Source organism: Tiliqua scincoides, chromosome 3, assembly GCF_035046505.1.
Source record: "Tiliqua scincoides isolate rTilSci1 chromosome 3, rTilSci1.hap2, whole genome shotgun sequence".
Classification (NCBI taxonomy): Eukaryota; Metazoa; Chordata; class Lepidosauria; order Squamata; family Scincidae; genus Tiliqua; species Tiliqua scincoides.
Window position 1 is genome coordinate 147,191,175 of NC_089823.1, and position 25,121 is coordinate 147,216,295.

A 25,121-nucleotide genomic window follows, 5' to 3' on the forward strand; every position below is an offset into this window, starting at 1 on the left:
AATCTGTTGTTTAAAGGAACAGAATACAGCTTATGCTGAAGCCTTGGCAAACGCCCAAAAGCAGATAAGGGTAGCGGACTGTCTTAATGAGGCTCTCTTAGCCTGGTTGGCAGAGCTCAAGGAAGAACTTAAGGCAGAGGTAAGGGAGGAGCGCAAGCATCCTAGCCGGTATGCAGGCCTCTTACAGGCTGATAGTAGCACCGGTCTGGGTGCTAGTATGAAAGCTCCAGCCAGACAAGAGAAAGATGAAGGGGCACAGCCTGTAGTTCAGGCACACCCCCTTGTAACAAAAAGGGGAAGAGGACTAGGGCAACTGGAGGATATGCCCAGTGAAGGTACCCTGAAGCCTAAAGCCCGGAATGATAAGGAAGGGAAGGGTACCCCCAGGACGGGGGAGAGGGTGCCTGCAGGAAAGACCCTGGATAAGAAACCTCTGCAGGCACCTGGACAGAAGGTTCCCAGGTGGAAGATCTGGGCAGACCTGATAGATAGAGGGGTGCCCAGGGAAAAGATAGATGGGCTCCCTACTCCAGAGTTGTATAAACTCTGGGAAGAGGGGAAAGGGAAGAGGAAGGCCCAGGTGAGGCAAACCATGCCCACCAATACTGGTGTAGGGTCAGATATGGAAGATGAGACCTCATTAACCCCTCTGGAGGAGGATCGCATTAACTTGGGGATTGATCTTGGGCCCCACCGAGGAAGATGTGCAGCAGGGGCTAGTCACCCTAGTGAGGCACATGAAGGCCCAAGGGTGGGAAATTACTCCTGCAAAGATTCAGGGACTGGCTCATCAAAGTCCAGTTCCTAGGGGTGGTATGGTCTGGATCTGTGAGGCACATTCCAGACAGGGTGCTGAAAATTACACTGGTGATGCTCCACTTGTGAGTTTTTTTTCTTGCAGGACTGAAAGGAAACCACCCTCGTAAAAGGAAAATGGCGATGGACCAAAACAAGAGGAATCACTGGAACACCAAGGGGTGGATTGTAATGGAAAATCAGAAGATCATCAGGTGGATGATGTGGTGTTGACAGTGATCCCATGTTTTGACAGCTGTTTGACAGCTCTGGGAAGGGCAGGGCTGGCTCCACAGCTGTAATCAATCAAGGCCAATGGAGACTCTGATGGACACCTGAGCTTCATTTGACCTTGATGAGACTTTGAATGGACTGAAGAGATGGCTCAGCTGAGCCTAACTTGGACTTCTCACAGCTGAGCTGGATTTGGACTTAACAAGGGGCTGCAGGATAAAAGGCAGCTTCAGAAGGAGCAAAGGGCTGGTCAAGCAGGACGCTGACCCAGCCGGAAGCCGGACGCTGACCAAGAGGGCTACCTGACCCAGACCTACAGGAAGAGAGGACTGCCAGGACCCTGCTGGAGGAGACACACTGCTGGAGAGGAGGAACTCTACTGCAGAAGACTGGACTGTGTTTTGGAGACGGATTGGACTTGGAGGCTTCAGACGTTACCCCCGGAGTTAAGTGGAGTTTTGGGGAGGGAAAGCCTCTGGACAAGGGGACTTGCAGGGAGTGGCTGTGTTTGTAGCAATAAATTCTTGTTATTTGCTATAGATAAGGAGTTCTGTGTTCATTCCATTGCACACTGCAGCTGTGCTTCTTGGAAAAGGAGGGTGTTAATTAGCCAAAAAGCGGGCATTAAAAGGGAGTTGGGATATTTGGACGGGACAAATTGCCGTGGTCGGCAGGAGTCGAGAATTTGGCAGAACATCCACTTTATATATATGAGGTGAGGTTAGGTTAACAGAACTGAGGTTAGCAGTAGGTTAACCTACTAGGTTAGCAGTAGATTAACAGAACTGAGAAAATCCCCCAGCCAGCTTGGAATCGGAGTCAACACCATAGCTGTAAGCAAAGCATTAAACTGTTTTCCCCCTCCCCCTGAAGAATACCCACAACTCCTTAAAACTACTCTGAATTTCAAAAACGGCTTTCTGGTTGGTGATGCAGATGTTGTTCTTTAGAAACAGAAGGCTACAGCCCTCTGATGCACACAGAGCTTGTTGTCTAGTGTTCTGAACTGAGGTCTCTATTTAAACTTTAAGAAAAAAACATTATCATTACATAGGCTATGGTACTTCAGATTCCATTCACTGTTTTATGAAATTATCTCCAGAGCCTCAATAGGATTATAGAATTTCAGTGACAAACCAAGACACGATTGCTGCTATATCAAAAACAATGACAAACACATACCAAATTGACTCAAAAATTGCTGCAGTAAGGGTATTATTCTTATCTGGCTTTGAAAGAAAAACAATTACCAGGGGCCTTAATCTGTCATTTCTTCACCAGAATAATCCTTCAAAAAAGGGACCAGGTTGTGTTCCACTTTATATTTAGGCGAGCAGAACTGAGAAAATCCCCCAGCCAGCCTGGAATGGGAGTAGACTGTAAGCAAAGCAGGAATTTAAGCAATGGAGATTAGGGATTCAGTACATGGTCTGGGTGTGTAGACTGTATGTGTGTCAGGGCAAGGGAACAAACCTCAGGCTCACACACCCTTCCTCACCATACATATAATCACTCATATGCACCACAGCCCACATGAGTAAAATGCCTATGAGGGTTCAAATGACTGATGAAAAAGGGGTCTCTTTTACCTGTTACTTTGAAGCATGTGTAGAAGAGCTGCATATAAATAAAGAATATTTATTAATATTAATTTAAAAATATAATCCAGGGAGCCAGGATTGCTAGTGGTCATCAGTACTGAGATTTCAGTACTCTCTGATGGATCTGGGCACTCAGTCAGTGCCCTGTGTAGCCAAACACTGATGCTACTCTGTGGTTATTTGAATACAGAGAGTTTTCTGCATGAAATGCAGATATAGATACAGTAGATAGCTGTCAACTTATTTAAAGAAATTGAGCTAACTTTAAACAACATGAAGGTAAAGGCTTAAATACCCTCTACCCTGATATTATGGCCCCAGTTTAAACCATGATCCTGTGTAGCTGCTACTCAAAACTAAAAGTAAAATCCTAATTACAGTATCATGTAGTAAACTTAATTGTGGTTTTGGTCTTACTCTCATTTAAGTTTACATAAGCTTTCCGTTTTAGCTGATTATTCTAGCTATTAAACCAGTTAATACTTGTACACAACTCAAGACGGAGAGGCAGGGTTAACTCAAGATAGTTCTAGTCCAAAAACGGACTGTGATAGCTTACTTCTGGTGAAACACAAAGTTAACTAGCATAGCTAAGTTATTTTTGATCCCCCGTCTTTCTTTTTCCATCCATGGATTTTGTTACTGCAGGGTAATAGCAGTGTCATTGAGTTTTATGAGTCAATAGTCTGCTTCCTAACCTTTGATAAGAGGACAAGGGCAGGTAATTATTACTGCAGTGAGCTTTTTCCACTAAATAGTCAAGAGGGTTTGACAACTCTTTCATTATGATGACAGGCTAGCCAGACCTGACACTGCATTCTGCTAAAACGTTGACGACAGATAATCCCTCGTCCTTCTTTAAACAGCAACAGGGCTATAAGGCTACGTTTGCTGCTGTCCCTATGTGGCCAAAGGTTGGACAGCTAGCCAGGGCTGGGCAAAAATACTTCTGCTTTTTCATTATATAAAGCAATTAAAGAGCAACAATTCTTTAGAAATGCAATTTTTAATTTAAAAAAATCCAATTATTTCCTTCTGTACCTCCAGTTCCGAAGAAGGGGAAAACCTATTGCAGGATGGCATGAGAATTAACGTGGTGAAAAGAAAGTCCTGTATAGTTCTGCAGACAACTCAAGAGAGAGGAAACATCTCAAGATGTTTCCCAGGATGTGTCCTGAGAACTGCTCCTGCTCCTCATTACCACATCTGAGGTGGAGTCACTGATCAGCATCCCACATTTAGGTTTTGACTTGCGCAAGTTATTTTCTTATTCACAAAGTCAGTTCCCGACAACATTCTAGGGAATGTTTTAACGGACATGATGGAGAAAACTGGAATTGCTTCCAGTAAAGGGCACAGGTGCTGCTGTAACCATTCACTGTACAGATACAAAAACCGATTATGCTATCTTGATAAGTTACAATAACACAGAAAGTATTATTTAGAGGTAAAAATAGCAAAGGGCATTTAATATTCATAATCAACAATGGACATGTATCTCTAATGAAACCTCTTAATCATGCATACTAGATGCGACACTCCCTCTCCCCAAGAAGAACCTTTACAAATTATCATTCAGCTGCTAATATACATCTGTATGTATAAGAACTGGAGTTTCTTCAGATTTATGTTTGAGATGCAAAGGGCACTAACGGCACAATCCTAACCCCTTATGTCAGTGCTTTCCAGCACTGGCATAGCGGTGCCAGTGGGACGTGTGCTGCATCCTGCAGTTGGGTGTCGCTCACGGAGGCCTCCTCAAAGTCAGGGAAGGTTTGTTCTCTTACCTCAAAGCTACATTGCCCTTATGTCAGCACTTTCCAGCACTGACATAAGGGGTTAAGATTGCGCCCTAAGAACTTTCTTCCATTCAGTGAGATTGCTGCCTAGTTAAGAACTAGAGGAAGGAGGATCTGCAGTGTTGTAGGTTATATTATTTCAGTTCCTATTAAAGTCTTGTTAGGATGCCTGTGAGGATATGTAAGAAATAACTATTGTAGATACTTGCCTATACGGCGATAAATTTGTGCCCCAAACTCACGGGAGAATCGCCCCCTCGTCTTATCTCCGCAGTCACCCAGTGAATGGAGGGGGCCATCTGCACGGGGGGGGGGGGCTTGGTAGGAGGATGGGCAGCTGCACCTCCTCCCAGCCTGCATCCCTGCCTGTCGCACTTGGAACCTGGGAGGAGGCAGGGCATGGGGGTCAGTCTGCCCGCTGGCGCTCCCCCACACCCTCTTATAGCCCTCCACGCACACAGTCCTGCCACCTGCAGGGGCTGGGAGCAGAGCGGGGCATCCTGGCTGCAGCCACCACCGCCAGACCAACGGAGGGCAGGGAGCATGCGGGGATCATCCTGCGCTGCTCCCTGCCAGGTGCTCCCCGGCGTCTCCCTCCCTGCTGGCCGCAGCCGTGGGGCAGCGCAGGTCATTCCCCGAGTGCCCCTTGCTCTCCGTTCCCTGCCCGCTCCGTTCCCTGCCCCCGCAGGCAGCGGGACTGTGGCAGGGAGTGCAGATGGAGGGCTGTGAGAGGCGAGAGAGAATCGCTGGCAGGCTGCCCTCACATGCCCTGCCCCCTCCAGGGCTCCTCCGAGGCTCCAGGCGCAACTGGCCGGGTGCAGGCTGGGGGGAGGCACAGCTGCCCATCCTCCTACTAAGTCCCCCCCCAGGTGCAGATGGCCCCCTCTGTCTGCCTGGGTTACTGCCCCACAAACCCTGGCTCCTCTGGCTCCAGGAACGATGAGGGGAGCAGGCTGGCAGGAGGTGTAGCTGCCACGAACTCCAGGTGAGGCCTGGAGGCACAGCTGCCCTTCTTCCACAGAGGGTCTACTTCCAAGTAAATCAGGTGCAACTATGTGCAGCTGCACTTGCTCAGTCACTCCTTGTTGCTTGTCTCTCTACTGTGAACTGAATTGCACACTCCCAGTTGTGTGTTCTGTGTTGTGTGTTCGATGTAGAGCCTTTGGCTTAAGGCACCAGGCACTTTAAAGGAGGATTTCATTATTGGTTCTACTGGTATGCTGTTTCCAGTGTACTTAGAGCCCAAGCCTAGGCTTGTCTACTCAGAAGTAAGTCCCATTAAAAGTCAATGAGGCTTACTCCCAGGAAAGTGTGGATGGAATTATGGCCTTACTCTGATAGTGTTTACAAATGGTTGTTAAGAGTACAATTTTAAAAATCAGTGAATAAAAATGTATCTTATGATCTATGAGATAGATCATAGTTTTTAATAAATTAGAGACTATTTTAATACTGTTTTTACTATACTATGTGCACATACTATGTATACATAGTATAGCAAAAACAGTATTAAAAATAGTGTATGTATGTAGTGTATGTATAGATGCATACATACTATGTATGTATACTGTGTTTTTAATACTATGTTTTTAATAAATTACTGACTGTACAGTTTTTAGGTAACCATTACTGGTAGGTTATTTTTCAGGATCTGGCTCTGGTAAAATCAGACAAAATTAGTCAGACACCCCCTAAGTTTAACCCCAGACTTATCCGAGGGTCATATAAATTCCCATGATTTTTCATCAAAGTCTACCCTCGACTTATCTGTGGGATCGACTTATAGGCGCGTATCTGCGGTATGCCCATTGCCAGTAACTTGTTGACAACTGCTCATAGTCTGTTATGAGCAAACTGGAGAACTGTACAATTGTCATTGATGGGGCATGAAAACAAAAAACTTGGCATGCTATGCTAATGCTTACAGTTATCTATTAAAAGCAATTTAAATCCTAACCGACTTTTCAGCACTGGCATAGCTGTGCCAATGGGATGTGTGCTTCTTCCTGCAGTTGGGTGTCAGTCACAGAGCCCTCCTCAAGGTAAGGGAATGTTTGTTCCCTCACCTCAGAGCTGTATTGCCCTTATACCGGTGCTGGAAAGTGGGTTAAGATTGCGCCCATAGATGCAGGAAGGATCTACATGGACAACTGAGATTTTTCTCAACAGCTGGATTCTATACAATAATGGAATTTAATGTTTAGAAAAAATACGACGCAAGATTTTTTAGCAGTGTAACTTGTTTGATGGTTTATTTCTTTCCTTTTTGTTGTTTTTGTTTGTTGCTTTTAATGGATAAGAACTTTTTTTAAGAAAAGAGGAAATATATGGCATTTCAGATAGCGTGAGATGATATGGAAGTTTTCCTGGGCAACTTCCAGAACCTGATTGTTCACAGGCATTCCTTATTTGTGTTATATTTCTTTTGGAAAAGGTTATGAACACTAGTTTTTGTGGCTTGGGTATCATTGCTTTGCAAAAAGTCATAAAGAAACAATTTTCAAGTTGGAATGGTGTAGATTTTTGTTTTGTTTTAGTTAATTTTCTTACAGCAGTGTTTTCCAACCACTGTGCCGCAGCACATTGGTGGGCCAGGAATGGTCCACAAGTGTGCCACAAGAGTTTAGGGGAGAGTCATTTATCAGCATGCCTTTCAGCATGGTGTGCCTTGACAATTGTAGTGCGTGCCGTGAGATGAAAAAGGTTGAACTTTGCTGGCTTAGAGGAATATTTAAGACAGCAGTTTAAATATTGAGAAGAGTTTAAATGTTCTGAGCAGAGCATACCTTTGTCGGTGCATCCACAACAGCGCCTTGGTTAACGAGGACCTCTGCCACGTTGACTCTGTCCTCTTGTGCAGCCAGATGGAGAGGAGTCAGGCCACTCTGTAAATCAGGTACTGCAAATTAGTCTCTTGAATAAGGGATGTACTAAATGTTCGACAAGGATGATGCGTTCTCCCTGAAGTTAATGAGGTTGCAGCAGAAAACGTCCCTATGCTTTGTCAACACTTTTAATGTATATCCCATTACAAGCTGTGCTAATCAGTGAGCAGATGCACAATGGCAAGTCAGTCGCCTTACTTCTTAACAAGGAATACTACTTTCACATAACATTAGGATAAAATGCAGTGCATCATTTTGCTGCTCCAGCATTAATGATGGCTTCTCTAGCATTAACACTGTCCAAACTCCTTGGAGGAAGGGAAGAAGGCAAGCACAATAAGTATGTATCATGAAAATATAACCCCCAACCTTTTGACTCTATAGTTCACTGAAAAACTAAAAACCTGAGTGCGAACAACTTGATTTTCCTAAGGTTGCTGGGAAAACTGCTGGCACTGAGGGAACTGCAGTTGAGAACCGCTGTAGAAACGGAGCACCTGATCTTTGGATAGATATTTAAGTTTCTCCTCCTCGTTTCCATGCCCTCTTTGTTTTGCTCATTCAGCATAAGTGACAGAGCCATAAGTGACAGATGATCTAGTGATAGGCTTCAATGGTCAGTGAATTTATTGAGAAAGCTGTTTTCCCGCAGCCCCAAATCTCTCATATTAAAACTGTGTGCCCAAGGTGGCTTCCTGTGGACGTTTTTCTAACTCATATTTAGCTGGACGTGGAACTAAAATGGAAGTTCCTTCAATTGTAAAAATCCCTGCGGGGATTTAATCAGCCTGCCTAGGTAAACCGCCTTGAATAAAGTCTTGAATAAAGACCAAGAAAGGCGGTATATAAATACCTGTATATAATATATATATATATATATATATATATATATATATATATATATATATATATATATATATAAAAGTTCTGCACAATACTTAACACAGCACTTTATTCTCCCGCAACACTTGTACCCATGACTGAGATCTTTCTACGAAGTGTGCTCACACACAATTTCCACTCAGCATAGGAATGTGCTAGTTGTGTGAGTTGAAAACCTCTTGTTTGGTGACTCAGCTTCCCAGGTAAGTACAGCTGGGACATTAGTGCTGAATTGCCCCTTATTTAGCCAGCTTCTGTCCCCCTTATGTTTGTTCTCTTTTCTTTCTTTTATGGTGAGAAAGGAATAGGGTTGCAGTCATGTATTTGGCTAGGGTCAGGATCTGGTCTGAAGGCATGTAATGTGGCCGCTTTGCTGAAGCTAAGCAAGCCTGGGCTTGATCACTGCCTAGATAGGAGACCACCTGCCAGCCTCATGTATACCTTTTTGAGTTCCGTGCGGTGCAATTCTATCTTGCACTGGAGTTCCGTGCAGTGCAATTCTATCTTGCATTGGAACAGGCAAGACAGGAGGTTTGCACTGTATCCAGCGTGAAACATGGCGTCAAAGTGGCTCAGCCAAGGCTAAGGGGAAACTCTTCCCCTTACCCCCGGGTAAGCCACTGCAGCACTGATGGTTCTCCTTGGACTTGCACCACCTCCTGAGGTGGCATAAGTCCGAGGAAGTCCACATAAGTCCACACTGCTCAGGAACGGGGGTTGGGATATTATATTAGTAGTTTTCACACATTTAGCACCAGGACCCACTTTTTAGAATGAGAATCTGTCAGGACCCACCAGAAGTGATGTCATGACTGAAAGTGACATCATCAAGCAGGAAAATTTTTAACAATTCTGGGCTCCAATCCTACCCACACTTAACCAGGAGTAAGTCCCATTCACTATCATTGTTAAAAGCATATAGATAGTAGTTTGTTAAAAATGCAGGTCTGTAACATTTCCCCAAATGCAGTCACATACCATGGTAGCATCAAGTCTAATACATTAAAAATAAAATATTGAAATGAATGGGAACCCACCTGAAATTGGCTTGCGACTCACCTAGTGGGTCCTGACCCACAGTTTGAGAAACACTGTTTTATATTATATTATTTCACCATAATAGAGAAAAAATGGAAGCATACGATAATTTAATACACAAATCCTGCTAACTGGGAGAGCAATTGACAGTCCAATCCTATCCTTTTCTCCCCCCACCCCACTGGTGCAACTATGTCAAAAATGGCTTGCTTTATCGAGTGGGGGGCAATGGATCAGGATGCTTCAGCGGTGAAAGGGGATTTAAATTCCCTTATACAGCTGTAAGCCTCCCACTCTGCAATGGGTTTCCTCAGAGCTGCACTAGCAATTTCACGAATGCAAGTCTGATGTGGTGGGGAGGCTGAGAGGAAGGAGGATAGGGCCTGGTGTACACCATTGCCACTGCATCCACCACCTCCTGCAGCCTCCCTGCTCCCATTATGTACTCTCCCAACCTAGTTTTGCCCCCTTCCCACTCCATTCTGGCCTCCCCCAATCCCTGCCTCTCCTATCTTTCAGGAGCGCTGAGTACATGTGCAGGAAGGTTCCAGCCTTCCCACTGGCATCCGGGCAGTGTACTACCGGAAAACACTTTACAGTCATTTTTCAGTAGCCAGTGCTAGCAGAACATGCATTCTGCCGGCGCTCAGATAGGTTTGGGCAGAAAATAAGCTAAATCTGAACACAGAAGGTTTTCAGTTTCAAAGAACAGTTCTCCTTAAAAGCTGTAACAGCACTTTGCCAGATTCCAGAAGGCAGGCTCATGCCGCAATTGTGCTTTAAAGATAAAAAAAATTGCTGCAAAATTAAAATTGCCACTGATCTACTTATCTTTTTTTATTATTAAAAACATGCACATTGCTTTACTGGATCCTACCAAGGACCCACCTAGTTCAGCATTCTGTTTCCAACAGCACTTAGCCAGATGCCTCTGGGATTTTATAAGCAGAGTCTTTCGGCTAGAGATGTTTGGCTAGAGACTTCTCTGCCTTTTTGGGCAGGTCTACAAACAGCCTTTATATATACTATGTAGCCCCAAAGATTAGGAAGTAGTACAACTGCCCCAGGGTCCTATTTTCCCCCTAATTTCAGATCTGTATTGAAGCCAATTCTGGCACCCTGACTTAGTAGAGTTGCCAGCTGCCCCAACACAATCATGTGTAATAGAGGTTTCCTGTGATCCACCTGTCCACAACTGTGAGGCAGTGACTACTGTCTTTTTCAGATAGCCGCAAGAATCAGTCATCATAATTGCCTAAGCTCTGTAGCCTCTTATCTTGAGAAGGAGGCTTACATGCTATTCGGCCTATGTATGTTCTGTACCATACTTGGACCCCATATCCAAAGCATGGAGGCAAAATGGATTCTGCCATTGGGTCTGATTCTGCAAACCCACTTTCAGCAAAACCCTAGGCATGTCTACTCAGAAGCAAATTCTACTGAACCCAATGGAGTTTGTTTCCAGATAAGCGTGCACAGGATTGCAAGCCTTAAACAAGGATACACGCACTTTCATAAAAGTGTGACTAGGCCCTCAGAAAGCAAAACGAACCTTGTTACTAAGATTCACGTTAGCATTTCTGGTAAGAAGCAGTGACACCATGTCCACGTGGCCCTCCTGGGACGCAAGATGCACAGGAGCAATGCCCTGCCTGGTAACAGCATTTGCATCAGCACCATATTCCAGCAATGTGGTTGCGATGTCCATTTGGTTCTTCTTGGCAGCTATGTGCAGTGGCGTGTAACCATTCTGTAAACACAAAACATTCGACTATCAGCCCATTGGTAAACTATCAGGAATACCGACTTTCCTTGTCACTTCTTCTCAAATATCAGACAGAGATAACCAAACATCAGGATCTATTACATAATAAGCACATAGACATTTGGAAAAATAAACAACTTTTCTTTTAAATGAGGACTTGTTCTTCGTCAAGGTAATTTCACAAGAGGGAAATTCATGAAGGTTTAAATTATACTTATTTCCTGGATGTAGAAACAGTTCATTTGCTGGCACCAAATCCCATGAAATGCTAATTTGCTGATTAAAAAATGAAAATTTTTTGTTGATTTGCCTCATGATTCCAGTTAAATGTGTATAATTCCAGTTAAATGCTGAATTATCAAGAATAGACACATAGGAGGGTGCAAAAGAAATTTCCCCTTGTCTCTATTGTCTCTAATTGTCCCCTGTCTCTAAGGGACAGGCATACATGAAGCTGCAGCAGCCCCCCAGGGAGAACCCAAGTGGAGGTGAAGGGGCAAAGCCAGGGAGTAGTCATGCATAGTAGCTGGGGCATGTAGCCTCAGGCTGTAGTTATGCCTCTGGATGAACAGATGTGAGACTCTGCAGAAGCTAAAGTCTGGGGATGATTCGATCTGGCAGGCTCTTGGAGAGGGATGGTTGGAAAAGATGAGAGGAAGTAGTAGAATCTTTAAGGAAGGCCTCTCCTGAGTCCACTTTTTTCTGAAGAGTCCTAGTAGTTGAGACAGGGAGGAAAATCTAGGGCCCTGATAGGGTACATACGTGAGTAACAGAGGACAGTTGGGAAGGGAATGTGACAAAGGTAATGTGTGCTTCGTGGCTCTCAGATATGTTAAGAACATAGTGTGTGTGTCTTGGGTTAGCTGTTTTGGCCTCCTCATCAGTGGCAGACCTGCCATTAACTAAAAGAGGCGAATGCCCTGGATGCGGAGCCTCATGCACTTCTAGGAACGCACAGAAGCCTTTCAGAGGCTCCCGACGAGGTTGGAAACTGTGCTTCCTGCGAGATTCCGCAGCATTTTGGTGATTGGGCGGGGGGGGGGTAGATTTGCATGCGGGGATGGCTGCATCTTGCGGGGGGGGGCACAACCTCTGCCCCAGGGTACAGGACTGGGGAGGTCAGCCACTGCTCCTCATTAAAGAAGAAGATTTCTTTAATGGCATTTTTCATTTGTCAAGCTAAAGAGCAACGGGAGAGAGACAAAGAGCAGCAGAGGAGACCATTTCAGCCTGAGCAATAGTATATTTCTCTATCAGACTGAATGTCTAATAGGAACAAGGCGTCATCTGCAATCACCATACCATCCCTTAGCTGACTGCACAACATGCAGCCTAAAGGTACTGGAGGAGGGTATTATTAATTCCAGGATTGATGCCCAGTTTGGTTTGTTTCTGTGGCTTGTTTTAGGAAGCCCCTTGGCTGGCACCAAAATGCCAAAGAAGCAGCTGCTAACCCAATTGGTTGGAAATGAGTGAAACAAGTGACCTGATCTGTAATTTCTGGTTCTCTTTCAAGTCTGTAATTTTATCATTTTTGGTTTTTGGCTTTGGAAAGCCACTGGCTGTAGGGACAAGCACAGCCCCAGCTACTCTGGAAGAAGACGTGCTGCATCAGCTTAGTTTCTTTTGACATGAAACTAGGTCAGCATCCTCTTCCCCCACATCAAGGGTGCACTTAAGTTGTTGTATCCTTTCGTATCATTGCACTGCAATGCTAAAGGGTTTCATAGTCAGCCCAACTTATATTCTCAGGCACAGGGAAGGCACATCTCCCATAAAGCAAGGCCTTGCTGATGCTTCAGGCTTTCTGGATGAATTTGACTCTCCTTTCCTTTTCAATACATCATGAGTGACCCACAGCTTACATTATGATTTCCCTTCATGATGTCTACTCATGCAAAAGGATTGGACATCTATACATTTACTCATCCACCAGAAGGCAAGACAAAAGGAGCTTTTGTGCACTTTTCTGCCCCTTGACAAAGTCTTAAAACATATCACTGAAACTGGAAATCCATGTTGTCTGAGATGAAGAATTATGAAGACCATGCACGACATCACAGTATCGTATTCCAGGCTTATTTTGTTTTACTGCTGCAGGACAAGAACATACAGCCTGACTGCATTTTTAAATCACTCCCTATGTTTGTAAAATAGCTCTCTCTTCAAGTATTAGTAGGGGGGGCGTATCTGCAGATCCCATATCTTCGGATTCACTTACCTGTGAATCGGGTCCATGCGTGTGCCCCCTGCATGCCCCCTCCGGAAGCGAGAGGTGCTCTGCTCTCTTAGCCTCCAGAGGGTTGTCTGAGCCCAGCAGAGGCCATGTCTGTCTGCAAGGAAGCCTTCAGGGACTTCCCTGGGCCTCCCAATGCCTTATAAGGCATTAAAAAGTCACTTCCTTTGGGGGGGGGGAACCGGAAGTCATATGTTTTTGCAGCTAGGGCTCAGTTTCAGCCCAGTATAGTTCACGGCCTGTGCTGAGCTCAGACAACCCTCCAGAGGCAAGGGGCGTTTGTCCACATCTGCGTTTTCACTTAACCATGGGGGAGGGGGGATTCTGGAATAGAGTCCCTGTGGATACGGGGGGCAAGACCTGTACTACTGAAATTGGTTCACCCCCTATCCATGTGCATGTAAACTGCACATGGCTGGGACTGATTCAGAGCAGGGCTCACTTTCAAACTCATTTATGCAGAAGGGCTAGAGAAGTAAAAAAGTCAGAAAAATGGAGAAAGTAATGCAATCAGAAGGATTTACTTCTTAATAAACATGCATAGGACTATCCTCTAAAATATTTTTAAAATAAGTGTGGTGGTGTGGGGAGGCATTCAAGCAGATTAGCTTCTGGCTCTAATGATCACTTTCTAGAATTTGGCATTTTGCCAAGCATTCATTTCCCCATGTCACCCCACATGTACAATTCCTTAAATATATGTTGCCAAGTTTGCTCTGCCTCATTAAGGATGCTTTCCGCTATGATTTTTCTATTTCTAGACAATCTACACACATATATGATGCTGGTGAAAATGACACACAATCATGCACAGTCCTTACCTGATCCCTGCTGCTGAGCTTTCCTTTCCCCCTGACATTAAGGACAAGAAATGCATAGAAAAGGGGCTGACTGGGCTTGTTCAGGTAATTCCTCACGCTTAGAAAACTGGAGAGTGTGGAAGGCAGATAGCAAGACTGGGCCTCAGGTTTTCATCATCTTATTTAGGTATCTCAAAGATGCACCCTGGAAAACCTGATACATAACTCAATGGCACAGTGTCTCTTAGGAAGGCCTGTTATGTGTAGTCTCTAGAAGTTTTCTTGGATGTACTTTCTTGGATGTACTTACTTGGATGTACTTACTCGTATTTTACAAATTTGGTTGTAGGATTTTGGATTTAATTTTTGTTCTTTGTGATCAAGTTGGTTTAATTTTTATTGATCGTAGCTAAATGGACACTTTATCTATATTATGAGTTGACTTACAGCCCAATTCTATGCTTCCCAGTGCCCAGTGGCGCCCATCCAGCTGGGCCGGGAACTCTACTCAGAGTAAGGCAGCTTAGGCTTCTTTACGCCATGTAAGCCGCAGGAGGCCTCAATGGGTCTCCTAGGATCTGCGACTGCTATTGAGCAGGTGCAGATTCGAGGAGACCTGTGATGAGTCTCCCAGGCCCAGAGGGGTGTTAGGATATGGCGGCAGGGCCTGCTACCATCTTTGCCCCCTCCCACTGGCTCTCCCCACCACGCCTTCTCCCATTCTCCTCCTGCCCAGACTTACCTCTCCACCTCCCGGTGCTCACCCAGAGCTCTGGGTGGTGGTCCGCCATCCTCCGCCCAGCACTGGCTCAGCGCACGCTCACACTGAACCTGCTCTCGCATCAGACAGACAAAGACTGTCACAGGCATGCCTTACAGCATATTTGCAACAGTGTGTGTTGGTGCTGGGCCGGCACAGACCACATTGAATCAGGCCCTTATAGAGCCAGGATGGTGTAGTGGTTTGGAAGCTGGAGTCAGAGCTGGTAGATCTAGGTTCAAATCCCCGTTCAGCCATGAAGCTTCCTGGGTGACTTTGGGCCACTCAGAGAGTGCATGTGCACTCTCTTAGCCTCACCTAACTCACAGGGTTGTTGTGAGGACAAAAAGGGGGAAGGAACTATGTACACTACCCTGAGCTCCTTGGAAGAAGGGTGCTCTAAAAATGTTTATAAGTAAATAAATAAATACTTGATTGCCCTAACAGTGGGAAATAAATTTCAAAAGTATGCACAACCCACTCTCCTCTCCCTGTCAAAGGATTTTAGCTGACACTTGTATAGTCCATAATAGCGACCAATTCACACACCCCCATCGCATCTTTCTCTAGCAACATCTCCATTCTACAGCAGCTCTACTTCCACAAGAAGTTCCTCAGCAGAGCGCATGGCAATGTGCTGAAAAAAAGGCGGACAGGATGGATGCAGTGGAATGGCTGCAGAGACCTAGCTGGATTGTTATCCTACAGAGCAAACACAGGTACCTTTGCAGAGGCGTGAGGTGAGGCTCCCTGGTCCAAGAGCAGAAGTGCCACTTTCTGATTATCATAATGTGCCGCGACATGCAGTGGGGTTAAACCACTCTAAAACACATGCAGAACAAACAGGCATTGTTAGAAAACCACCTTACAAAACAGCTTGGAGATCTAGGTTAAACTAGATGAGATTACAGTGGTATTAACTAAAGTTCTGAAATGATATTTAAAAAAACAAACCACAACACAGTACAGCACACAAAACACTTGACTTGTGGGTGTATGTTCTCCCTGGCTCACATATGAGTGGCAGACATTGACTATTACAGTAACAATAATGACCGGTCTCCTGGACCTCTCAGGCTTCATGAGAGATATCGGCTCTGAGTTCCTTAAGAACCAAATTACGCATTCAGAACCATCACATGGAACAGCCTTTAGAATGTGGATGGAACTCCACTCAAAGCACGGCACCTGAAAGTAGGTAATGGTGACGTGATGATGTCACTGCCAACTACTTCCTGGGTGTGTGTGTGTGTGTGTGTGTGTGTGTGTGTGTGTGTGTGTGTTTGTGTGTGTGTGTGTGTGTTCAAGCCAATTGGACACAGTGGCAGGTGAGAGGCCCATCCAGCAGCAATGCTGCACTTTCCTTGCAATGCCTCAGCATGGAAGAATCTATGCTGGAGCAGTAGCTAAGGAGCAAGGTGACAGCTATGGCTGCGTGTGCTCCATATGCTGCCCCAGTGCAGGGGCCCTTCAGACACGACTTGGACCTATTTGGTCAAATCGCCCTAAGGCCACCCCTGTAGACATCAAAATTTCCTCAGTCATAGAAAAGTAGTGTATAAGAGAGGGGGGTTCCATCTTAAGCCTTCTGTATCACTCAGTTTTCTATGCAGAGGACACGTTTGCTCTGTTTTTTTGGAGAAGGTGGCTGGGTAAACATTCAATCATGCAATTTCCTCCCATATGCATGTCCAGGAAGGGTTGATTCGAATGGATGTTCAGACCTGACAGAAAATTCTCATTATGTGTAAACATTTTGGGTGTGCCCTAGCAAACTGCCAACTTTTGAACACAGTCACATCATTACAGATATAGCTTCAGGTAAGAAGTGGCCAAAGCTAAACCATGCCAAAAATACTATACTATGGCTTGGGTAGGTTTTAAGTACAAAACTCCTCAAGAAAGCACCATGTCTCAAGGGAAATCCAGGACAGATGTTAAAATGCCTGAGGACACGTAGGGAAAAGTGCAAGTATCCAAATGCCACTGCCACCGATTCTCAGTGCTGGCTAATGGCAGGGCAGATCCAATGAATATATTCTGCGAAAGTAGCAAGGCTTGTCTGTCCTACCTTTCCAGCAGCATCTGGAGATGCATTCTTTTGAAGCAGGAGGTTGGCTACTTCAAGTTTGCCATACTTGGCCGCCACGTGTAAAGGAGTAAATCCTTTCTGTAAAAGAAAGGCATTTTCAACCACATCAAAGCCTCTTTGCAGGACCTCGGCAATGCCAATAGGATGTTTTCACACTCATTTAATCTAGACAGAGGCACAGCTGAGCTGCATACTGGGTTATTCTTCAACAGGGCAGAAAAAGAATACCAAGATAGTACTGGACACAAAATTCAGATGCCCAAGAAGCGCATTTTTTCATTTTAAAAGAAGTTGGTTTCTACTTCAGTTGCAACCATCTTCTCAAAAGTGTTTGGACAATGACTGGAGAAATCTCAGAAACCCAAGAGGTGACTGAATGAAGTTTCCATGGGTCAAGGGGAGGCGTCTCAGTGATGTTGCCTTGCTGCTTGTCCCACCAAGACAACCAAAAGCAACGGATCAGTTCATACCATACAAGTGACCAGCCATATATATCACATGATGAGGGGCAAGAGTGTGCACAGTGCGCTGGGGAAGATGGAATGAAGAAGTGGTTGTATTTATTAGAGTAGATTTTTTTACTTCTTGGACAGAAAAATGGCCACACTAATTTTTCTTTAACAATCTTTCCATATGGGCCATCTATCGCATGTAAACATCCTTTACCTTAGTAGTTATACTTAACGAAGCATCATGGTCCAAAAGGACCGATGCTACGTCTTCATGACCTTCTCGTGCTGAAAGGTGCAATGGCGTATATCCTGAAGTTGTGGCAGCATTTGGAGAAGCTCCTTGCTGTAACAGCTGCTGCACTATGTCAGCTTTTCCCAGTCGTGCAGAGATGTGCAGTGGTGTTTGGTCATCCTAAAAAAGAAGGCAAAAGGGGTAAATACAGCAGATTCTACATTCATAGACATATGTTATTGCAAAGTACCTGTCATTATGACCAATGATCGTGTGTAGAAGGAGAGTATGAATGTTGCAAGAAGGATGTGTCTCTTTGACACATCTAGAACACCCCAAGGAATTCAGTGAGAGCTGCTTAAAACTGAGTTATATAGGCAGAGGGGCCAATAGGATGCAGGGGTAAGGTGCTGGGAGCAGGGCTCAGACCCAGGCCTCCTGGAATGCTTTGCCTCCAGGACAGGTTACAGAGGGAGAGACTAGCTGGTCTGAGCCTTGTGCTTTCATAATACTCTGGCAGGAGGGAAACTGCAGAAAGTCAACCCAGGTGGAAGCAGGTGATCTGAAGGAACCAATAGAAGTCAATGTCTTGCTGGTTGTACAGAAGAACTGTCCTAGGCTTAGGCTCCCCATCCAAGCAACATGTAATGCAGAATAGACATGCAGAGACTCTCTTCCTTCAACTCTCCTGGCCTGTCTGATCTTGTTTCAGACCACCAGCCTGTTTCTCACCACGGCTTCGAGCTCTAGCTCTTTTGATTTTCATCTGCCCAACTGTCAGCTCATCTGACTCAGACGTTTGGTCAAGGCCAGCAGGAGTCTGCCATAAGCACTTGAGTTCCCAAAGGCAGCCTAAGGCTCAGTCAGAAAGAAAGCAGTCAGAAGGCTATTCTGAGGAATTGAAGACTGAGGGCCCAATCCTATCCAATTTTCCAGTGCCAGTGCTGCTGTGTCAATGGGGTATGTACTGCTTCCTGTGATGGGGATGTAGTCACAGAGACCTTCTCAAGGTATAGGAACATTTGTTCCCTTACCTTGGGGCTGCATTGAGGTTGCACTGGTGCCGGAAAGTAGGATAGGATTGGGCCCTGAGTCTGTCCTGGTGGCTGGGCAACGCTTTCATCTTCAACACACCATAATCTACCCAAGATCCCTCACTTTCCTGTAAGTTCCTGTCTGAGAAGGGGTTACACAGTGACAGAGGAACACACAGCTTCAAGTCAGAGTTCTTTTAACTCCTCTGAGTTCAGAGCTCTGGCATAGGACTTGCTTCACTTCTTGAAAGACCTGTGTCCATTGTCAAATTAATATCCTTTCTCCTAGGTCCAGTGGAGGCCGACTCTGATCTACTACCTTGTACCTATTATACCTTATCCCTACTACTGGTTGACTCCTGCTCGAGGCTGCCCCCTTCAACTTTACCCAGGACTCCAAAGGTGCCAACCTGACTAGAACAAGATACAGGTCAGTCCTCTTTATCCATGGATTCATTACTTGCTGATTTGACTAACTGCGGGTTCTGAACCTGCAGTGTCCAACCAACCTGACCAAGAAGCCCTTTCCTATCATGTCCAGGAGCCTTTCTGAGGTGAAATTTCAGTTTTCCCAAAAACCAGAAGCATGACTTAGGCAGGCCCTCTAAGACTCAAGGACTATCCATGGATTTCGGCATTCACTGGGGTTCTGGATATGGAACCCCCATGGATGCCAAGGTCGAACCTGTGATAAAATTTGCTAAGGTATACAATCAGTTCTCATTAGTAATTAAGATTAGGTTCCTAGAAACCCTAGTGGATAGCGAATTTACAGATAACAAACCACTGATCCTATGAGATCAGTGGGGTTAGGTTCAAGAGATACCCAGGGGTGGGGGAAGAGGTACTTTACCAGCCATCAGAAGAATCCAGCAGAGACACTCAGGAAACCAGCAGAAGGAAGTGCCAAAAGCTCTCTGAACGCTGCAGAGACCTTCTGAAAGTTGCAGGCACCTTCAGAATGGTGCCCATGACCAGTGGGGATCCCTTTAAAATGGATCAGCGTTTGTCATTGGTGTCATTCTGAAGGTCCTTGCAGCCTCCAGAAGGTCTTTGCATAGCAGATAACAAGAGGTGGCAGCAATTCTGTCCCTCACAGACAAGCAAATTCGAAGATAGTGAATTCACATATAAAGAGAACTGACTATCTACAATTATGATCATGTTATAGCGAAATAATACTAACTCTTCTGAGGCTCCCCTTACTGAATAGCCTTTCCTGTTGGACACCCCAGGTCAGAAGATGGCCCTGACTGTCACCTTGGCACTTGGCACATGGCACATCCAAGGCTTTTCAAGTAGGAAAAGTAGTCAGCTTACCTTGGCTTTAGCTTCTACCTGAGCTCCATTCTGTACTAAATATCGAACAACTTCTGACTGGCCAGCTCTGGCAGCCATATGGAGCGCTGTCTCTCCCCTCTAGTAATGAAACACATTGTTAGAGATTAAGGTGCTATAAAAAAAAGCATCACAGAGGGTAAAAAGCAACAGGAAAAGTTGTGTCCACAAACAAACAAAAATAATTTATTCCAGTCAGAAATAATCATGCCATGAAATTTTTAAGAAGCTCTTTAGGAGCAGAAGTCAAAATCAATTTTGACCTTAGGCTCTGGACCTCAGAACGTAACTTATTCCAGAACTGATTTCATAACTACGAAGGTACATAAATGTTTTGTTCTGTTTCAAAGAAAAACAGTGGTCTGCTCAAAATTTGGGACTCGGTTTGCAGTGTTAATGTGATATTCACATCAAATGACCATTCACAGTTGGTCAAACATTTGTAACTCAGCCAAGCTTTATGTATTCAGATGTGCACATCCCATCCCCCCCCATTTGATTCTCTGTTACTGTACTCAAATGACCCTGGTCTCTGCTGTCAGCAAGCAGGCACTCAGCTGGGCAGATTCAGATAAATCAATAATTCAGAAAAGAGAATTGCTCTTTGTAGAAGTGAAAGATTCATCGCCGGGAAACAGTAAGAGCAGCAGGAACCTATGTCTGAAGGACGGAAGGTGCTTTCTAGCTCTTTTGTCATTGGTGACATTGGCTTGCTTTACAAGCAAACCTTGCTTCATCACACAGATGGTGCAACCTGCATTTATGATTTTAAAGGGTTTTATAGAGCAACCATCAAGGCAATGCTGCATTGTAGCAATAGCTGCCTCTCATGTGCCAAGCTCTGCAAAAAATGGGCCGTGCCAAACTATAGTAAAATCTGCCATTGTGCATGTGTTTCTGCATCTCAGTTATTCCAGCTGGTCTCAAAAACAGGTCTATTTTTTTAACACCCATCCAACATAGCCCCTGGGTGCAGGGAGAGGGATGCTCTAGCATTGCTGTGAGGGCACAGGCAATATGTCCTGACAATCTGCTGCAATCTGCCAACAAGGCTTTCCTCAAAATGGAAAAGCTCCTGGTCTTCTGGGGTTACTGCACTCAAGGAGTCAAGTGCCCTTCTGAAAAATGAGACATAGTGAGTAATAATAAATGAGCTCTTTCTCTTCCCACCGAAAAAGAAGGTAAAACAGGTTTGGGTAAGAACTCTCCTAGGGGCCCTTGAGCTGTCTTCCAGACAAAAGGGGGAAAGATGCAAGGCTTTCACTTTGCATTCATCAGTACATTGGCAGTAAATCAGACGTTAATTAATTAATTATGGTCAGCAACTTCACCTCTTTTAAGGGCCACTTTGCAAGTCATGCAGCAGGAAATTCACAGTGCCACCAACTGGGTGTGCGCTCATCAGGGAACTGCTGCCAATCTCAGTTCCCTGGAGAACAGACTTGTACCAATATACACATTTTGCAGACATGCTTGTCAAATCCTTACATGGCATCTTCTACATGAATGGATAAAATATTTTAAGGTCACACCCTTATCACTGGAACACAGACAGCAACATTACGCCTCTTCTGATTCACAGCTGCACAAAAGTCTTGCAGAATTGCCTTCTTTGAAACTATCTAATGCATACATCTTCCTTCACACTGATATGCGTTTTACACTGTCCACAGTGTAAAGTGTTCACACTGATAGCATGCTTTACAAGTGAGCTAATTCACAGTGATAGTTGACTCAAGTCAACTGTCAACATGGAGTTCAACTCTATGACAGGATAAAAAGCCTCCCTTTTTAGCATCACCATTCATTCCCATGAACACACAGACAAAAGCAGTGGTCTTGTCAAGAATCTGGGCCCACCACAAGCTGCCACCTGCTGCAGCATGGGACATATCTTCAAGAGCCATGGGCAAAGCCCAGTGGTCAAAGCAAAGCCCCTATGGCAAAGCCAAGAGGTCAAGGGCTGCTCCTCCTCTTCCTCTTCTGGTTCCACCAGGTATTGGTCAATCAACACACACTACTATTGCATCATTCTTCCCTTTCTTTTCTGACCATTGGACAAGAAAGGAGTAAAGAGCAGCATGGCAATAGTATGGATTCTATTCTGGAAAGGAGAGAAAGAGGAAGCATGGTGGGGGCACAGGGAGTGCTATGGCAGGGGAAGTCAGGCATGTGAGTGAGTGAGAGAGACTGGAGGGGGGCACTGAATATTTGTGGACTTGGCCAAAATGTGTCCTCCAAAGCCAAAGTCTCCAAGCAAGATTTATCTCATCTAGGATCCCCAGCCGTGGCTTGAGCCTCAAAACAAGTGATGGTGGCAGTACTGCTGCAACCCACCTGACCCACATAAGTCCTCAATGCACCTGCTGAAGATCACTGATTTGAAGCATTACCCTACCTTATCATCTCACCTGATTTCCAATCTTCCTCATGATACTACATGTATGCACAACTGCAATCAAACATATCCCTACAGTTTGATATGTTCATCTATGCTTAGAGCTGATTCCAATGTTATGCCGCCCCATGTAGCTGTTACCAAAACCAGTTTTGCACAGCAGTGAACCACATGAACAACAATAATGCCACCCACCACATGCTCCATGCCAATGCTGTTTCATATGGTATCTCCATAGCAGCGAGTCAACCCATGCGGTAAAGGGTATGGAAGCATTTTGGTTGCCTCATAGAGTAGCATTTGGTTGCTACTCTTCTCGCTTTGTGAGAAGTATAATGTTCAATTAGCCTTCTGGCTGTCAGGACTGCAAGGGCTAGAACTTGGCTCTGTGCATGGCACTCCTGTGCGTTGAGCTGCTAGGGCTAAAGTTCAGAGCGTTTTCCTAGACACTAAAGGATTCCCAGGCACTGGAGTGACTCCACCTACTGAGACTGACCATCAGCTCTCTTCAACAGGAAGGACTATAAAGCCTTCCTGTTCAGGCTGGGACTTAGCCTAGGCAATGATGGTCTTTCCCGGCTCTGGCTCTCAGTGTGTTCTGACCCATGTTGACACAGGGATCCGTGTTTATTCAGATCCGTGGACAGAAAATTTATGGATGAGAAGACTCGATCTTTAATACAGCTGTACAGCTTGAACAGTCTGTGCAAGTCCCTGTCAACTATGTGGCTTGGCAGGGATAGTCATAGGCTGTGGGGATCAGAAGAATGAACCATGCCTCCAAGTTCTGCCTGGAAGGTATGTGCACCAAGAAAAGAGTAAGGGTGCAATGATGTGCATGCATTGCAAAACCATGAGAACCTTGCATATTTGCCATCATAGGCTATTCTACATTGCTGCTGATAGGTCAAAACTGGTACTCACCACATTCGTTGTGTTGGGCGATGCTCCATGATGCATCAGCTGGGAAACAATATTTACATGTCCCATGAAGGCAGCAACATGGATTGGAGTCAGACCCGACTGGAAAACAAACAAAAAAATGGCCATGGCTTGAGATAGTACCATGGTGTAGACTATGGTAAAATGGGAATATCTGCTGCCCTCCCCATCTTCAATGACCTGCAGCCCACAGCATTGCTTACATCCTGCCATGATACTGTGGCATTTCTTTTTCTAGTCCCACTCTCTGGCCACCTTGACAGCATCTGATCATGTCACATGCATACGATCAGACTTACTCATGGGCAGTTAGATCAGAGTCATACAGCAGAGTCAGTTACAGTAGAGTTATATTAGATTATTAGGTTGCCAAACCCAAATTTCAAAAATAAGGAACATTTTACAAGTGCAGCTTTGGACAAGGAACGGTGATGCTCTAGGAAACCTGTTAAAGCAAGCAGCATCAGTCATCCCAAAATTTGGTCCAACTACAATGAAAGCATATGGTAATGATTTCAAAACTGTATTCCAGGAAAATTTGGATTTTCTCACATGATTTCCCAGATAAGATGGTAGTGATTCCCTCAGACACAGTTTGCATATCACTTCTGCAATGTAAAACTTCAGGGGAGAGACTGTGGATTCAGAACCTAGGGAACATGATGAGACTCAGAAGGTTCAAAATACACCCCTGCATCTCAACTTTTGCCCCAGAATCCTCTGAAATGGGCCAGGAGTGCTCAGTAGGAAAGCAGATGTGGGAAGAATCCTCAACAAGCAGAAAACTTGAAAGTCACTGGCAAAATGGAGAAGTTAAAAAGAAAACAACAAAGGTTGCCCAGCTTCATTGTTCCTCATGTTCTCCCCTCTCCTATTCAATGCCCTAAATGTAGCTTGTTTGCTGAAAACTTCACAGCATGTGTAATCAAGACGTCTTACCTCAGTGACAGCTTGGATAGATGCTCCGTGTTTCAGCAAAAGTTCCATAACTTTGATTCTGTTTTTTTTGCAGGCTATGTGGAGAGGTGTGAAACCATTCTGTAACATGGAGAAAGGATGTTCAAAGACCCCTGAGAAAATATTTACTACCAAAACACAGTTTCTCTTCATTATCCTCACTACACCTGCTGTCCCCTTGTGGAATCTCATGGCTGCTAACTTTTTTACTTTGTGTCCAAAAAACAGAGTTTACTTTGCTATCTGAAAACCCTAATGATGAGTATGCTTTGAAGAAAATGGATACTTGTATGCAAAGATACAGAGCACAAAGCTAAGCTGCCACATCTTTGCAAGTGAAGCTGCAAAAAGGAGCAAGAAAACAAGCCATCCGGAACATCAAAGATCTGTACTTTCCTGCTCACAGCGTTTGCTTGAATGTTGATGCCAACTTGTATCCACATCAAAGCAGCAGCATGGCCTTATTTTAAAAATAGTTGACAGAATTGGTCCTCCAATATGATCAAGATTAGTTACCTTCCCAACAGGAGTAAAGGATACAATGTGCTTCCAAAAACATATGGTCAAGGCTACTGCCTCTTCTGGTCGAGTCAAAACAGACAGTTCCATTCATTGTCAGTGGATTTCTCTCTCTCTCTCTCTCTCTCTCTCTCTCAAATTTAAGATAATGATCAGGAGAAGTGCGGCAGTAGTAAAGTATTGTTAAGCAGAAGCAAACATCTTCCTCAGCCCCATACCCTGAAATCCATCAGCTGGACAGGCTTGAGGAAACGGATGTACAAAATCCCATAAAGAAATGCTGCTAGGTTTTATCTTTTGGCTGACCTCACGTTCCCTTGAATGTTTCATGCCAGAATATCCCCCTCCCTCTGAAAATTGAA

The 25,121-nt window shown here is 44.8% G+C and overlaps 1 protein-coding gene across 3 annotated transcripts in view; it reads right to left on the bottom strand.

Moving 5' to 3' along the window:
- ANK3 (ankyrin 3) overlaps nt 1–25,121 on the bottom strand; it is a 435,851-nt gene that overhangs the window by 121,076 nt on the left and 289,654 nt on the right. For 2 of the 3 annotated variants that reach the window (XM_066618757.1, XM_066618758.1), the window contains exons 11-17: nt 24,223–24,321; nt 23,266–23,364; nt 19,926–20,024; nt 17,554–17,751; nt 16,867–16,965; nt 10,787–10,984; nt 7,216–7,314 (exon numbers count right to left, since the gene is read on the bottom strand). In XM_066618757.1, the coding sequence (XP_066474854.1) occupies nt 7,216–7,314; nt 10,787–10,984; nt 16,867–16,965; nt 17,554–17,751; nt 19,926–20,024; nt 23,266–23,364; nt 24,223–24,321 (891 nt within the window). Of the gene's footprint in view, nt 1–7,215; nt 7,315–10,786; nt 10,985–15,518; nt 15,618–16,866; nt 16,966–17,553; nt 17,752–19,925; nt 20,025–23,265; nt 23,365–24,222; nt 24,322–25,121 lie in introns of all 3 variants that reach the window. The other variant, XM_066618756.1, reaches the window with a different exon arrangement.